Source organism: Melopsittacus undulatus, chromosome 1 (assembly GCF_012275295.1).
Source record: "Melopsittacus undulatus isolate bMelUnd1 chromosome 1, bMelUnd1.mat.Z, whole genome shotgun sequence".
Lineage (NCBI taxonomy): Eukaryota > Metazoa > Chordata > Aves > Psittaciformes > Psittaculidae > Melopsittacus > Melopsittacus undulatus.
The window spans coordinates 71,256,252-71,274,480 of NC_047527.1; the positions used below are offsets into that span (position 1 = coordinate 71,256,252).

At 40.9% G+C, this 18,229-nt stretch overlaps 1 protein-coding gene across 1 annotated transcript in view; it reads right to left on the minus strand.

The window, feature by feature from the left end:
- Positions 1-6,619: 6,619 nt before the first annotated feature.
- VWC2 (von Willebrand factor C domain containing 2) overlaps positions 6,620-18,229 on the minus strand; it is a 57,324-nt gene continuing 45,714 nt past the window's right edge. The window contains exon 4 of the mRNA XM_005153375.3: positions 6,620-7,110. Coding sequence (XP_005153432.1) covers positions 6,959-7,110 — 152 coding nt within the window. The 3' untranslated portion in view covers positions 6,620-6,958. The remainder of the gene's footprint in view (positions 7,111-18,229) is intronic.

Consider the following 18,229-nt stretch of genomic DNA (forward strand, 5'->3'; position numbering starts at 1 on the left):
CATGCAAATTGCAGATTTTTAATGAATATTACAGATTTTATACCCTTTTTCTCCTTAGCTCTTCGTTCTATTTAGTTCATGTATAAAAATGAGCTAGTTGGGAAGGTAATTTGTAGTTCTTTGTCATGTCTTGAAAACAGGATTGCAGGCTCTAGTTTTTCTCAAACATAGATATGGAGCACAGGTTTGAATATGTATATCTTCAGGAATCATACTCTGAAAAAAAGGAATAAAAAAAAATTCTGTGCTACATCTGAGAAGTAATCTTTGAATATGTTGTATTATCGTGAGATACTGTAAGTATCCCACTAACACACTGTTTATGTGGCAGAGCCTGAAGCTCTAAATATGTTTTGATGTGACGGACATAAAAAATGAAAACAGGACATTTGAAAGTAACTAGTGAGACTGTATGATTTCCCTTTCCGGTTTGAATGAACTTTTATACAAAAAATGCACAACTAAGGCAGTTGAAAAAACTAGAAAATAAGCATTGTTAGCATTCTACAGAGTGACACTGTTCATTGTTCAAACTCTAGTATAAACACCATAACTACCAGGATATATAAAATAGCTCTTTTTATCAAATGCCATTTGAAAATAAATATTTGGGAAACAGCTTGTTAAATGTTTAGTAGTTAAGAAATTAAACTCTATTTAACTGTAATCAATAGAATGACTAAAGGCTATCCAGTCCTTATTTTTGTCTGGTAAATAGAAATGAACAAACCACTGGGTTGCTATATTAGGCTAAAGCACTGCATACCTGTATGTTGTGTTTCCATAATTTCCTACTCACAATAGTATTAGAGTAGTTAGCATTACTTTGAATTATTAATGGCTAAAGAGAGAGCATAGGATGCAGTATTGTCTTTATGAAAATACAGACTGTTTCTGCTAAAAAAATTACCATACCAAGTAATACCAGCACATGGAACACCCTACAGTATGGATAACAAATCAGTTTGAGAATTGCCTTCTGAAATGAATGCAGCTTTTAAGGCAATAGCAATATAGATTAAGCAGCAGTTTGACATTTTTATATATTCACCTTCCCATTGCACATCAGAAACAGAAAGCTCTGGTTGACAGACCATTTCATCAATTAAAGGCATTTATAGAATTGTCTCTATACTTTGAGGGAGAATAATAAAGCTGATGTGGTTTTTGCAGGCATACTATACACACTAGAATATTGACTTTCTTCTCCATGAATACATTTTTGTGTTTTAGCAGAATACAGAAATGATGTTTTTCAGTCCTCTTGACAGGTGAAATTCATTTTAAATTCACAAAGTTTGCACACTGTTTAAGGCTTACTGGAAAAAGGAAATTAAGCAGCCATAAAAATTTGTCTTTAATTCTGCTTACTATGAAAAAAAGCACTTTACATGAGTATTTGTTAGTGTTCTCCCTCATTCACTCTTTCCAGTCAAGTATAAATGCTCTACTACAAGAACAATCTATGGAAGAAATCTTGATCTCAGTTAACAGTGTTGATGTGGGCTTCTAAATTACTCTTGATTTTTGCTGGCTTCACCAATAAACAAATTCTCATTTGAATACATGCTGTACATATATACATCACTCATTACTAAAATATTGTAGGTTTACTCTCTTGCTTGGTTAAGAGAGCCAGAAAAAAAGTAGTTTGTGTGTAGAACCATGGAAGTAAGTTTTCCTTTTTTATCTGTTCCCAAAAATAATCACATGTTGAACTTACTCTCATTTCCTCATGCTACATCTGGTATGTGTTTGCTATTTTTCCACACTGTGTGTGAACTGGTATTTGTATTTCCCATTTTCTATTTTTCATAAATTCACCTCTTTGACACAAAGTAAAATCTGTGCACAGAAGCACTCAGCACATACATACACATATTCAGCAAGTAACTTGCTATTCTGTTACTATAATCTGCCTCTTCAATAATAGCTTTAGTTATGCTGTCTGGTTCTTAAAAGCAATTATCTTTTTAAAAGCAGGAAACAGTGAAGTGTTACAGAAATAGCATTACTATTCACTAATAGCCCCAAATGAACCTAACATGAACAATGTTAACAAATATTTCTGGCAAGTTGAGAGTCGATTGTTTTTAAACATCAGTTTTGAGCTGCTGATTGTATCAGTGTTTTTCTGTTACTACTTAATATTAGGTATCAGTATTTCCACATAATCTCAACACATAAACAATAACATTTCTGACTGCTCTGATGACTGGTAACTGACATACGGATTTGGAGTTTTCCTGTGTTTGTTTTAAAAGCATATAAAATGCATGAGGCACATATTATATATGAGCAACTGGAAAAACATGCTAGGCTGTGTTTATTTTTTCTTTGCTATGGGAGTTTTTTAATGTGACATTTCAAAAGACTGAAAACTTACACTGTCGGTGTGGTTGAGCAGGAGTATATTTTTTTTAGAGGAAAAAGGATTCTGGGAAGGAGTGTCTGTCTCACAACTGAACAAGTTATAAACTTGCTGGTAGTACTTAACTTTTATTCCAAAATTTGACTTTTTGGATAGCCAGAAAAATAGTCTGTGGTATTCAGTTTAATGCTGTCTCCTCAGTTTTTAATGCAGCAGGAATATAGGGCAGAAGGTGTATTTTTTTTTTTTGCAGCAGAAAACCCATGGAACTCAGGCTGTGAAGAAAATTCATTGCCTGATAAAGGGAATAAATGGAGCGTTTAGCTGGACTGTTAGAGTCTTAAATATGTGCCTTTCAAAGCCTCCTACATATTATGGAGCTATCATAGTTTAGATGATATTAAAATTACCACAAAAAGTAACATTGAATACCTTACAATCATGACAATATGGTTTATATTACACCATATGAGAACAGAAGAGATTGTTTTCCAAAGCAAGGGAACCTTTCATCATATCTTTTTCTTTCTTATTTTTACTATAGACTTTAATTCAATGTCACTTAAATTGGGATGAACAATTTTACAATTCTGGAGATCAGTCCAATACCCCACTGAATGCAAATTGAGCTCTAGCAGGCTGCTCAGGGCTATGTCCAGTCAGGTTTTGACCATGCTCAAGGATGGAGACTCCATGACACTTCTGGGCAACATCCTCTAGTATTTAATCACTTCTACTTTGTGGCTTTTGTTTTGTTTTCCCATCTCCAACTAGAATTTCTGTATTTCAATTTGTGCACAAATATATTTCCCATTTACTTATGATTTTCTTTGAAAATCTGCCTGTGAAATACCTGTATGACATTGTAACCAGTCTTCTTTTATTGAATATTCCTACCGTAAATCTCAACTCCCCTGTTTCGTATCTTGTATCTTTCCTTTTTTCCCTTTTCCCTTTCAAGCCTCGCATTAAGTATTTAAGTGAATGTCAGCACTTCCATTTTTGTGGTTCAAATGAGTAGTATAAAGAATTCTACTGCACATTAACTGTGATTTTCTAATTACCTGAAACCACCTAGAATACAATCTCTTCAGGCACTTACTTGCACAGGTTCGAAGCCAAATCCATGTATATTTCAATCCTACAAAAATGGATGAGGCCAAACCAAAAGTTACTTGTCTCGATTTCAACTAGGAAATAAGCAGATGCAAGTGAAGTAGAAGCAAAAAAAATCTCATATTCATGTCAATGCAGCTACGTAAGAACATGGGAGAAGAACATTTATTATCCAAGCAACAGACCTTCAAATACAAAATCATTCATGAGCTATCAGTGTGTCTGGATATACAGCTTTTATAGACACAACCCACCTGCAAAGCTGAAGGGTTCCTCATATGCAGGATGCATAATGCTGTTTGCACTGAAGCAAGAACCAGCTGAGTGCCTAGGCTTCACTGAGGAAGTCAATATTATTTAGAATTTGGTTCACTGGAAATGATGTAGATGGCTATTTTTTTTAAGGTAAACTATGAACAGGTATATTACATGCCCAAATCATAATATTTAGGTAAGTACATGTGGCCACCATGGCAGTTCTCTATTTTTGCTTAGAGATTAAATTAAAGGCAAATAGTTTCCAACTGCATTCCACAATGGCTGTTTTTAGAACTTTTTTATTTTCCACATTTTCATTTTCCACTCTTAGAAAAGAAGTTTTCTGTTTTAAGCCTTTGTCTCTGTGAAGTTACATGACACAGCAGGCTGCAAATCTTGCCTCCCCAACTCCATTGCCAAAGACTTATGCACTGCTTGGTTCCATCACCTCTTGGAAATTATCTTTCAGGGTCTTTCAGTGTGTTCCCTTCTGTGCTGGGGTTGCTGATGGTATCACATTGTAGTGTGTCTGGCTGGGATTTTTCACAATAGGTGGTATGGTGCTCTGTTTTAGATTTTTGACCAAAACAAGGCTGGTGACACATCACCAGTATTTTGGCTATTGCTGAACAATGTGTGTGCACAGTGTCAAGGTCTTCTTTGTTCCTTATCCAACCCCAACAAGTAGAGTGGAGCTGCACCAGAGCCTGGGGTGGGGGACACAACCAGGCAGGTGATCTGAACTAACCAAAGAGGTATTCCATGCCATATAATGTCTTGCCCAGCAGTAAAATGAATAGGAGCAAGGTTTAGGTAAGGTTAGCTTTCTTTTGCTTGGGAGCTGGCTGTCAACTGCTCTGCACATGGGAGGTAGTGAGTGATTACTATTGCATCTTGTTTTTTTTCTTTCTTTTTCTACTTCTTTGCTTATTAGATCATTTTCATCTTAACCCATGAGTTTTCTTACTCTTCCTTTCTCTTCTCCTTTCCAGTGGGGGGGGGGGGAGGGGGTGGTGGTGGTGGTGGCGGAGAAGTGAGCAGCTGTGTGGTGTTCAGCTACCTACAAGGGCTAGCCCATAACAGACTGTGGTTCCACAACACTGGGCAAGGCTGCCCAAGAAGAGTCACTCAACTCATTTCCCCATCTCTGGGGCAACCAAAGAGAGCTCATATGGTAATACCTGCCCACAGAATCTGTACTATCCCTGGCAGTGTTCAACGCCAGGTTGGATGAGGCCTTGATCAATCATGGCAGGGGGTTAGAACTAGGTGATCTGCAAGGTTCTTCCAACCCAAACCAGTCTGTAATTCTGTGATTTTACTACTGGCCAAAACAGCATGTCACCAGTGATCTTAGAATAAAGTTGTTCTAAAGCCCATTATGACTTCTACCTTACTACATAAAAAAGAAAAACAGAAAAAGGATCTCAAAAGACGTCTGCTAGAAACTCCAGCTACTGGAGAACAGCATTTCCAGTACAATGTTTACATACGTGCACATCCATTTCAGGGTTACTTGGTTTTTGTGTGATTAGAAACCATTTAAATCAAATAATGCATTTCCCTCTCCTGTCCTTGTAACTGGACAAATACTATGCATGTCTTTGCCACAGGACGGACTGTGCAAGAGACAGCTCCTTGATTTTGGATTCTGTCACTCCTCTTCCTCTCCTGTACCATCACTGAGGAAAATAATGCCCAGTGACAGACAGACACATGCTCAAAATGCAGACATAAGGTAATTACTGGGATCCACTGAAGTCACTGGCAAAAGACCCATGGTCTTTAAAAGTATGAGAAAATCATACTTCATATGGCTGCAGACTGGCTAACCAGGTTACACCACAGAAGTAACTAGCAAAGAGTAGGTGGGAATGTAAGCAATAGTTTTCTGTTTTCAGCTAATGATTCATTAAGTCCTCTCTCTAGCAAAAGATTAAAGGTAAACACATGTTAAGTGTCTTCTTCAGCCTTAACAGGTATTCAAAGGAGATGCAATGCAGGAGTTGGTGACAAGCTAAACCAAACCCGAAACACATCCAAGCAAAGGCTGTTGGTGGCTGAAGCAGAGAGACATGATTCGCCTCACAAATAGTCAGGGTCAGCTTCTGTGCTAGAAACCCTTTTATGGATTCAGAGACTTAGTTCTAAACCTGTGTCCTCAACACAGTGTTACACACCTCATACAGACCACCAGAGAGAACCCCAAAGTTGAAGCAGCATGAGCAAGGTGGCAAGAGCAAGGCCTAGGGAACAGTGCAGCTACTAACCAGCTCTCCTATCTGTGGATTAACAACATGAAGCAGCATCACTGGAGGCTTGTTTGGCTGCTCTAGCCCTTCCACACTGCACTGCTCCACATTCATTATGCATTACATTAATAATGCTATGTGATTACTTACCATAATTTCCACCAGCTATATTGTTTATGTCATAGAGAAGTTTGTCCTGCTGAAATATGTTATGTTAGAACTGAATATTAGGTAATGATATTGTCGGATTAAATTTTTATAACAGCAGCTATGAGAGACCAGTTTCCTATTACCCACTGCTCCAAGTTACCTTGGTGATGGACCAGTAGGTATGCACCAGTGGAACTGAAAGAAGGAGCTGACCCAGCTCTACACTACACCAATATTCTCTGAAAGCATATTTTACACCATTCTCTTCAAAAGCAAGAATGTCATTGTGTTTTTGAAGCACATTTTTGTCATATGCTGCTTCTTTCCTAGCCCACTATACTGAACATAAGCAAAAACAAAACCAAATCCAAAACAAAACAAAAAACCTGAGAGAAAACCCTTACATGATGAAACTAGAATAGAAATGCAATGTTTTAGCCATGGCGCATGTATACAACAGGACAGGCAATGATACAGTACTTTAATCTGCATTGTCTATATAAAACATTTATTTTTAAGCTCTATAATGATATTATAGAAATACATAGAATATTTTATAGAGTGTATTTTAGTGTACTCACTGTGAAAATAACACATTTATTAAGACAGGTATTCTTATGTCCAAACATTTTAAATATATGCACTTCTCTGCCTTGCAGTATTATGTTACTTTGAAAAAGAAAATATCAGTATTTTATTCTTTGCTCCTCACCAGAATCTTCTCATTCAGATTTCCCTGGGTCATCTAGGGTGCTCACTGCTGTGAGATATTTTATAAAAACCACAAAAAGTACTTAGATTTGTAGATTTCCTATATTTGCTTGCATTCATGTCTAGTGCACATAGCTTGCCGTTCAATTCTCCAAGTGCCTTCTTCATAAGTACAGTGACATATAGTGCATTCATCAGTTTTCACCTCCCGGCCTGCTGGAATGACAATGGTTTCTGCAAAGCAGTTTGGGCCTAAAATAAAGAAAAGAGTTTATTATGTGACATCAATAGCACACTGTAATCCAGCACAGTTCACTTTTAGTCTAAAGCATGGAAAACCTAACACAAGGCGAGTAACGCCGGGCACATTAAACAAGAATGAGCATCATGCCTGAGGCTGTCCTGCCCTGCACAGGGGAAGGCACACTAAAGGCTTTCTGTGAAACATGGAACTGTGACGGTGACCTCAGCACAAACTGACAATGCAGACGAATACAGATTTATGCTAGCAAAAATGCCAGCTATTGGTAATGCAACAGTGTGACTGTAGGTTACTGGAGAGCTGATTGTAAGTGTTATTACTTTTTTCCCATTGGAAACAAGCATTGTATTTCATGTGGTAATCAAAATATCACATTAGTTTATTTTCCATTTCATGAGAAAACAGTCATTTTCCAGTTGAATGGAAGAGTTCTAGCCTCTTCTGAATGGAGATGATTTTTGTGCATAAAATGCAATATTCCATTTTATGTTAAGTCAGCAAGTCTACAAACTCCCCTTTTCAAAGTACACCAAAATAGCTTCGTTTCCAAGGACATGACAGGAGAACAACTCACAAGCACAATGTTCACGAGACAAATTTAGTTCTTTCAGAAGGTGACATCCTCCCTCTGCCGCAGGAGGCTGTGAGTACTGTATTATCTACAGTCCTGTTAAAAAGAAGTCTGTTTCTGCACTGAAAATCCACATGCACTTGTAAAGCAGCACTAATCCTACCAATCCTCTATATGTACACTGTCACATCCTTGGGGTAGTTCATCCCATTCATTCACTAAGCACACGCAAGAGCTGCTCTGGCAGAATCTGGCCACTCAATAGCATTTCAGTGGCACTATCCATCATGGCAGGATGGGCCATAGTGGCGAACATACATTGATGTGATACCGCTGAAACTCTTGAATTAATATGGGTGTGCAAAACATTTATTGGCTGCCAACCTGTTTGCCATACAAGGAAATGAATTACAGATGAGGCTCTGCCTTCCACTGCCAGGGTCTACTCTGAGACCTAAGCCAAACAGTATGTCTGCTTCTGTTTTTTAAAGTGCTTCCTCTGAAAACCAAAGGTAGGGGCACACTGCACATTCTAAGGCACAAACCAAACAGCTACAAACCAGCTTCAGTAGTTATCCCTTCAGATCACCATATGTATTTGGATACTGACATAGCAGCCTGAGAATCAGATGCCGAACTGGCAGTAATGAAGGCCTTTCCTCTGTGAAGAGCTACCCTCTAAGAGAGACCCGCAAGACCTACAGAAATTTGCTTCACCAAGTCGTACCATTAATCCTCTGAATATTTAAGCTGGTATTTATTCTACCTCTAACATGTGGCTTCTTTGATAGTTTTGAGTGGCTTCTTGTCCAGTTAAGTCTTTTTTGGATGCAGAACTAGCAAAATACAGCGTATGTCATGTAAAATTACCTGCTTTATTAATCTAATGGTACTGTGACACTTTTGTGTTTGCAGCCCCCTCAGTCTGTCCATGCAAGGTATCACTGATCTGGACAACCCCGGAAGGAGGGCTCTGGCATGGCAGACACACTGCTGGGTCCCACCGCATGCTGGGAGGTGCCTCAGCTTTCAGCTGAGATGTAGTGTTGTTAACAATGCTCTCCTCAGTGGAACTTTACAAGATTTCAACTCTAATCTATGAAATTCTGTTTCATTTGAATACAGAATTCTTCTTGCACCTGACGAACTTTCATCCCAAGATGGGTTTGTCTGCACATTAGGTAAAAAAAACTGATTGTTTTGCATGCCGGCCTGTAACGGCCTGGTGTTTTACAACACTGTCTAATATAAAGAGTTAAAATATTAAAGGCAGAATCTACTTTCCATGATGAATTCATATGAAACCTACAAGACTACTTGAAATTTAAACACTATGTAAAAGGCACAAGAGGAACACCAGTGATGTCAATTGCTTGTGCGGGATTTATTTCATTCTGGGAAAGTAAATGTTACAGGCTATGCCTGGTTACAAAAACCAGCCAGGGAATGAAGTGAAAACAGTGCAACACACATAATATAATTCACTAGGATTCCAAATGTAAATGCCTTCATTTACAGTTAGCAGCACCTTAATGCAATGTATGCGAGTCCTTCTTACATCAGAAAGTTGTTACATGTAAAGATACAAGTTAGCCCTCAATAGTTAAACTATTTTAGATGGGGAAAGTCACTGCTTGGGTAAAGAAGGGCAATAACCATCTGCTTGAGAAAGGGACCCACAAAAGTAAATGACAGCAACAAATATTTTTTTAGTATCATGCAATTTTTCTACAAAAAATTGCCTATTTTCTGGTTCTGCATTTGCGCCCATCATCACTGTAACTGCAAATCCAATACAGAACTTAGACTGGCAATAACCAGCTGGTATCCATGCCTCATCTTTTTCTTTGCAATACTGTGTGCACACAATATTGTGGTTAATGTTACAGAAAAGGTCATCAATGAAAAGGCTGAACTGACTATATTACTGCAACACCCTGCACATAAATGTCAGTATAATATAGTGTCTAAACAAAGGAAAATAATTCCATTGCTCTCCTTTTACCATTTCTCCAAACCCTCAGACCTCTTCTAGGGAAAAAAAAAAACCAACCAACCGAGATTCACCCCAAACCTCATTCAGTTTTGAACCTGTATGTGCTAGCCCTGGCTCTTGGCATCTTGTGGCTCCCTTCCATCAAGCAGGCGACACTCATCCCTTTTCCTCTGAGGAGCAGTCACAGAAACCAGACTGGCTAGAGGCAATTGGTCAGCAGTGATGAAGAATGCATGGGGTGGCAGCGGCAGGACCTGGCTGAACCTGCACCTCCAGCAGCCCTTCCCAGGCCCTGCCAGTCAGATGGATGATGCTAATGAAGCAGTTAGTGATCCAATTCTGTCTGCCTAAAAGCACAGTGGGGAAATGGAGGAATCATAGAATCATAGAATAGTTAGGGTTGGAAAGGACCTCAAGATCATCTAGTTCCAACCCCCCCTGACAAGGGCAGGGACACCTCACACTAAACCATGCCACCCAAGGCTTCATCCAACCTGGCCTTGAACACTGCCAGGGATGGAGCATTTACAACCTCCCTGGGCAACCCATTCCAGTACCTCACCACCCTTACAGTAAAGAACTTCCTCTTTATACCTGATCTAAACTTCCCCTGTTGAAGTTTTAATCCATTACCCCTTGTCATATCACTGCAGTCCCTAATAAATAGTCCCTCCCCAGCATCCCTGTAGGCTCCCTTCAGATACTGGAAGGCTGCTATGAGGTCTCCACGCAGCCTTCTCTTCTCCAGGCTGAACAGCCCCAATTTTCTCAGCCTGTCTTCATATGGGAGGTGCTCCAGTCCCCTGATCATCCTTGTGGCCCTCCTCTGGACTTGTTCCAACAGTTCCATGGCCTTTTATGTTGGAGTAATACTCCAAGGTCTCACAAGAATCAACGATTTTAAGAAGACAAGAGTAGGCAGAGCAGGTACACAAAGGCTGGTGTTAGGGTTGAGTGTTATTTCCTCACTGTTTCTTAGCAGAGTGAGGCAGAAGCACGTGTCTCCTCCACATTCAAACTGGATAAGCTGCCTTGAAGGTGTAGCATTTGCCAAAACTACTGCTTTACTTGAAACTGAGCAGTTTATATTGAATTAGCAATAACTTCAGACTCCCATCATAGGGGGCACAACATTTTTTAGTTTTTTTTTAATGTTTGCAAAATTACCTGACTTAACACATGAAAAGCATTTCAAAGTGACTGGGGCCATTCCAGCTCCAAAGCCGTGGTGGTCTTTCTGACTATAATATGTTGGTGTTGCAGGAATAGTGGATCTCTTCTCCTTGGTCTACAAAGCAGGAAGCCTGCTTTCTGAGTGATTTCTTGGTGACACTATCCTGCCCGCCCTCATCACTCAGTGCCCATGTAGTGCAGCAGTGGCTTGTTTGAGCTTGTTTATCTACAGTATAAACCTCCTGGGCCCCATCCCCAACTGCATATACACATAGCTCTAAGGAAGCCAGCAGTGCTGCATGTTTTCACAGTACATGAAGATCTTGCCATATCACTCTTAAATCTGTCAGAAAATTCAATATGACATATTGTATCAATTCCAAGTGCAGCTTGAAATCTAACACGACATCATTTGTTTTCCTAAAGTATGTACTGGCGCTGTCAGACTCCACTTGAGCCATACCATGCTGGTATCCGCAGAGGTTTCTTTCCTAGGGCTAAGGCACAGTCTGTCTCAATGCTGTCTTGAAGCAGACAGTTCAGTGCAAATCCTCAGTTGTCACACTGAGCACTAGACTGGCATGCAGCCTCAGCTTCCCTGCATCTGAAATAGTGAGTCCGAACTTCCAAATGCAACATTTATATTGGGATCTAAGGAACTAGGAAGACATATCAGTGGTTAATTCATTGGGAGTTTATAATGGGATTTATTGATTTGCATTCAAATTTAAACAGGGGAGATTTAGGTTGGATAGAAGGAAGAAATTCTTTACTCCAAGGGTGGTGAGGCACAGGTTGCACAATGAAGTTGTGGCTGCCCCATCCCTGGTGGTGTTCAAGGCCAGGCTGGACAGGTCTTTGAGCAGCCTGGTCTAGTGGAAGGTGTCCCAGCTTTTGGCAGTGGGGTTGGCAATGGATGATCTTAATGTGTCTTCCAACCCAAACCACTCTATATGATTGTATGAATGGGATCCTCACCTTTTAAATGCCTAAAAAGTAAAAAGTATAAAAATACAATTGGGGAGACTGCTGCTATTGTGATTTTACTCAAAGGCTTTACACAGGTCCTGCGAAAAGCTTCTAATGACTTCTATGTTATGCTTCAGAGTTGACAAATGCAACAACCTAATTAAAATGCAAATTTTGTTATCTCTGAAGAAAACAACCGATACTAATTGTCGGCAGAGAATGCCCAAGCCACTCACCTACAGAAGCAACAGCACCTGTAACCTTGACAACCTCACAAGAGGCTCTCTGAAGCTTCTCCTCCTCCTCCTCTCCTTACACAAAACCACAGCTGTACACTACAGAGTTGTGCCTATTTCCTCTGCAGCCTGCCCTTGCTTTTGCATGGGAACATGTTCTCATCACTTCCAAAATGTAAGATACAGCAATTTGGTAAATTGTGTTTTAATCAACTGTTTTCATCATGTGTTAAACCAAATTATGGACAAAGAAATCTGTTTGACTGCGAGTTAATGTGTTTGCCTGGAGAATAAGTCATGGCAAATTTCCGCCTATTAGAACTACAGTGACAAACTCTGTAATATAGCACTTTGATGTAGGACTGCTTTGGGCTCTGCATTGTACTTACTCCCTAATAGGTTTTCTTTGAACAGCTCCTTGCAGCAGTCAAACAGGTCACTTCCAAGGTACCTGACAGCAGTCCCATCTACCCTGAGAGTTTTAATGGTATTCATCACTGCAGTATTAGCACACTTTGTAAATGACATAACCTCAACATGTAGCTTAGCCCCAATTTGTTTCTAATTTACTTTACTTTCAAACTTCAGGGAGAGATTTCCAATGGTTACATGAAAAGACAGATCCTACACTTTGCCCTGGAAATCTTGAGAACCATGACATTACACAAGAAACACCTGTGCTGGTTGAGATTGGAGGCCCACCTCCAGCAGCCAAAAGGAGATGCCTGGGGAGGTATATGGGGACACAGCAAGCAAACATGCCCAGCTTCCAGCACTTTCTAAATCAGAGACTTTGTAAATTACTCCAGTGCTTACTTAATGAAGTTAATGGCCGGAGTTAAATGCATTTCTTTATGATAAACCTCTCCAACATCCTGCTGAACCCATATAAACAGCACTTGGTGGCAAGGAGGTCCAAAGCTCTGGTGCACAGGGTAGAAGAGTTTTCTGTTGCTGCCCGATTCTTTCCACCCATCACCTAAACCTGGTATTCCCAAATCCTCATAGTGGAAGAGGCATTAACAGCAAGGCAGTAACAACCACCCCCTTTGCTTATAGATCTTCATGACGCTTCCCTTTCCTTCCATCACCTCACCTGCAGCTTTAGGAGGCTGGTTCTGAGCTCTCACTATCCTTGCTGACTTTCCCCCACCTCTCCCAGTTCTGTTACCTCTGATTTGGGCTGAGGACCAGACCTATGCACCACAAGCAAGTTGCAGAAACAACACAGACTTACACAGTAGCACAGTCGTATTCCCTGTTTCATTTTCTATTTCCCTCCTACTCTTTGACATTTGCCTTTCTGTTGTGACCAATGACTGAAAACTTGAGCTGGCGTTTTCATTATACCAGATAGAAATCATATAGAAACAAACATTCCATAACATCAAGTTAAATCTGCTGCTGCCTTTCTGCATTACAGAAAAGCTTTGCTTTCCAAGCAATGCTACTTGACAATCTTCCATGTTCAGTAAGAGTGTTCCTGTTCAGTCATTTCAGTAACAAACCAGGGAAAGTGAGACCTTCCACTCACCTTTCAGACACTTCTTTCTGATGTTAAGACTTCCTCCAGGAAGTTTCTTCCAGATGCCAGTAAAACTGATGAAACACCAAGCTGGAAGAAGAGATGTAAGCAATCTCCTCGCCTGCATTTCAAGATGTCTACTGCAGATGACCTGGAATGCCACAGCACAAACCCAAGGACTCTTCCACACTCCAACTGGAAGTTACACAGGGGAGGTGGGACAGCCAAGGACCAAGCCACATATAAAGGGTAGCTATACCTGTCTTCCTTATGTACCTTATGTTTGAGGTGGATTTCAAAATGTGCTAATGCAGCATGGGGAAACAAAACAAAGCTGCTCTGCCATGCCGCACTGAAGCAGCAACATTTCAGAGATGCAGGCATTACCTCCCTCATCCCTCTCAAATCTAATCACTTCCTCAAGAGATGGTATTGGTACCTACTTTGTGCCCTTCTAATCCCTCATCTCTTCTTAAGGGTCTGTATGTCCCTGACCCGATTTTGTTTTCCTCTCATGCGGACATATACAAATGCATCTATCTCCTGTGAAACGTCAGCTTGGAAGATAAAGCACAAAAAGCATCTGGCATAAGTCGCCTGTGACTAGGATTGCAGAAGACTCTCATTCTCTCACAAAAATAAGTTCATCACCCCTGCTGCTGTCACGATTCTGACTGCTCCAAATCCAGCACAACCTTTTACTTGCCTCACTACCTTTGGATGCTACTGAACCGAGTCCAGAAGAGAGTTTTCAATTACAGAAGGATTCACGGAGACCCAATTTTAAAAGCAATTTGGGACCCTGACGAACCATGTATTATTTCTGCAGTTTATCAATGCCTTAAGACAATGGCTGCCAGAGAACCATGACAATAGTTCTGAATAGCACTGAAAGTCTATTAGACTTTCAGTAAACGTGTATACAAATGACAGGGAGAAAAAAAATAGAGGTATTCATGCATTTGGTGATTTTAGATGTTATGGGAATGTTTTTATGCTATGGGAAGTAACAAAAAGGCAGTGTGTGCAATGTGCTATCTTTCATGAAAGTGGTGTTTTGCTTATGCTAGAGGCTTGTTGCTTTTAAGAATAATAAAACTCCTCCCTCTGTCAGGGTGGTGTCCTGGGTTCAGCAGCAGCAGTCATTTTTCTCCTTCTTAGCAGCTGGTGCAGTGCTGTGGTTTTGACTTTCAGCCTGGGAACAGCGCTCATAACACCAATGTTTTTAGTTGTTGGTCAGTAATAGTTAGTTTGACCAAGGACTTTGTGAGTCTCATGCTCTGCCAGGGAGGAGGGGAAGCTGGGAGGCAGCAGAGACAGGACACCTGACCCAAACTAGCCAAAGAGGTATTCCATACCACAGCACGTCATGCCCACTGTATAAACTGGGGGCAGTTACCTGGAAGGGCTAGAGCACTGCTTGAGTTAGGCTGGGTATCGGTCGGGGGGTGGTGAGCGGCTGTATGCTCTTCCCTTATTATTACTCTTATCATTATTATTATTGGTGGTAGGAGCAGTGGTTTGTGTTATACCTTAGTTACTAGACTGTTCTTATCTCAACCCGTGAGACATCTATGCTCCTCCACATCCCTCCGGGAGCAGGGCGGGGGGGTGGAAGGAGGGGGAATGAGTGAGTGGCTGCTCGGTTCTTGGTTCCCAGCTGGGCTTAAACCATGACATAGGATCATGCTTTGTTACAAGCACAGGGGACTGACAGATTGAAAGAAAGTCTGTCAAGGGCAAAACAATTAAAAATAAGATTTTTCCACCTAATTTAGAAGGATGGGTACAGCAGCATCTGCTGTGAGTGGACAGACATAAGAGAGCTCAGTGAAGCTCTCCAGTAACTAAATGGGGCGGTTGTATCCTCAACGGCACTGCTTTGGCAAAGTGGATAGCAAAGCTCCAGCTGTTGCTGTATTCTAAGTGCACCTCTGCGTGTGCGTGTGTGCCTTTTCTTTAACGCACAAGATAGAGCAAGCTATAATCCTACTCAGAGTTGGTCTTTAGCATTCTGCTTATAAGACTCACAAGACCTATTTATGATTAATGATTCTATTGCTTGGCAGCACTACTGATCAACATTTAGTTCCATCCCTAGTCCTAGAAACTGAATAAGTGTCCCAGTATCCTCTGGGACACAAAACAAAGCCACCATGGCCACTGGACAGATCCCTTCCACCAGTGATTCTTCCCAGCTCTGATTCTCCATCCCCTTGCATGTTGTTGTGATATTAGTATCCCTGGAATGACAATGCAAAATGCTACCAAAACCAGGGCTGCAGTTACCTCTGCACTGACAGAAATTGCTTGCAGGAAGGGAATGGTCCATAAAACCCTGCCACTGCCGCTGGCCCCTTGTATTTTCATATGTATTCAGAGAGCAGAATTTGAGATGTCTGCTTTTTGTGTATTGAACAAAAAGAAGCAAAGGAACATCGACGACTACACAGTCCAATTCTGCATGAGCCAAACAGAAAGCCTCAGAGCATAAAAGGTACCAATTAAATAGGAGGCCTGAGTGCCATAAAAATAAACTCCATCAAACAACTTCCTTTATCAGAGAAAATATAGAAAGACTTGAATGCTCTACTTAAAATGATTTTCAGAAGTCTTGCAACTTGTAAAGAGATATTGTGTTCCACCCAGAAATGGCACCGATTAGACATGAGCTGAACATCGTGTGTATCTTTCAGAAAATAAACATGTAGGAGCCAGCAAGCTGTGCATCAATTCTGCACTCAGCTTTCTTGCAGCTCAGGCACCACCCAGGGGATTAGGAAACTAGAGATGCAGGGCTTGAATGCAGCAGGAAGACTCATGTCAGATGCCTCCTTAGATAACAGAAACACTCAGGAGCTGGCACTGCTCACCTGCAGCTCCCTGCTGAACCTGCCTGCTGGGAACAGGTTTTGACTGATGTTATGCTTGCAGGGACTACCTGCCTGTGCTCCCCAAAGTTCTCTGCTCCCTGCTTCACTAGCCAGGCCAGAGCGTGAACTAGCCTGGATTAAAGTTGTCCTGGAAAACAGGAGGGCTGATTTTGGTCCAGGATATGATCTGCAGCGCAGCATCCTGCAGAGATGCTTGCAGTGAAGGGGGGGTACGCAGCAAAAGCATGAGCTACTTGCTTAGAAAACTATTTCTGAAGCCCAGAGAGGGCAGTCACATCTAAGAAACCAAACTGATGGAATTGCTAAGTTTTCCCTTACTTACAGAAGCTGCTGCAGCATTGCCAGGCACTGTGAGGATAGACTACTAGTGGTGGTGGGATGTTGTGTGGGTTGCAGTGGGTGAGCTGCTGCCTGCCCCAGCACTCATAGCATGGAGGCTTAAAAGCCCTGCTGCTAAGGTTAATGCACGGGGGGAGTCCTTCCCTTTCTTAAGTTGTTTATTCATCCCAGTGACCCTGCCTGGGGGCCTGGTCAAAGTCCTGCTCAGCACTAAGACATCTTCTTTGCACTGGGAAGCATCAGTTGACTCTTCAGACTAAGCAAGCCATGTGAAATGCCTTTGTTGAAAGATCTGCAACAAGTTACCCTAAAAACTATTACGCAAATTTAAATAGACTCAGCACTTCTAAAAGCACACACTACAGGCCAGTAATTTAATGCATCAGAGATCTGCTGCAAACCCTGAAAGTACATTTTAATTAGCCAAAACACAGTAGCACTGGTGGGCTGCAGCATCTATCAAGCAGGTCAGTTAGGTCACTGAGAAGTGTACAGCAGCTTAGGTGGTGCTGTGCAGGACTGTATGTGTCGGGGAGCACACACTAAAAGGATGATAATGAAGGAAGAGATTTTGAGAATTGTTATAGAAAAACCCCTAAAGACTTCAACTAAATCGAAAGTTAAAGTGGTACCAAAGCATAGTATAATGTTGCTTTAGCAATGAAGTGGAATCTAAATCAGAGTAATTTTCCAGTCACTATAAAGCACTGGGTAGTGAGAATATAAGGATGGCCAGTGGCTACCTACTGCTACAAGGAGTTATTCAATGAAATTAACAAAACATTATCAGCCAAGCATCAGCCATTTTCTCACCACATTTTAGAATAAATAGACAGAATACTGTTAAATCAGGGGTTAACTTTCCTACTGAGATGATTTATTTATGTACTTATGATCTTCAGCATTACTCTTACTGAGGATGATTTATATCAAAATACTGAATGTAGTGTCATTCAATTCCAGAAAGACTGTCACAGCAGACAGTAACAACTCTCCCAATTAAAGAGTTCCCTTGAAAAATTAAGTATTTTATAAGGCGTTGGTTTGGCTTTTTTGTTGTTATTTTAGGTTCTGTCATCATAACCAAAGCTTTGGGCTTTTAATTATGACTTTCGCGGCTTGCCTACACAGCCAGATTTCTAGCCCCTCATCTAAATTCACTAGAGGTGGTTTGCTGTGATTGTAGTCGTACAGATGTACTTAACATGTCTCTCTCTAGATAAGCCACTGCTGAAATGATACACTCAAACCTAGAAATAGGCATAATCGCTGAAGGAGCAGTGGTTTGGGGTTTCAGACACCCGCGTGACCCTCTCATACAGGCAAGCTGTGAGCAATGTTGTCAGCTGCTTGAAAAGGTAACAGAAGACTGAAAGAGAATAAAGTTAGTGCAATAACAGAAATAA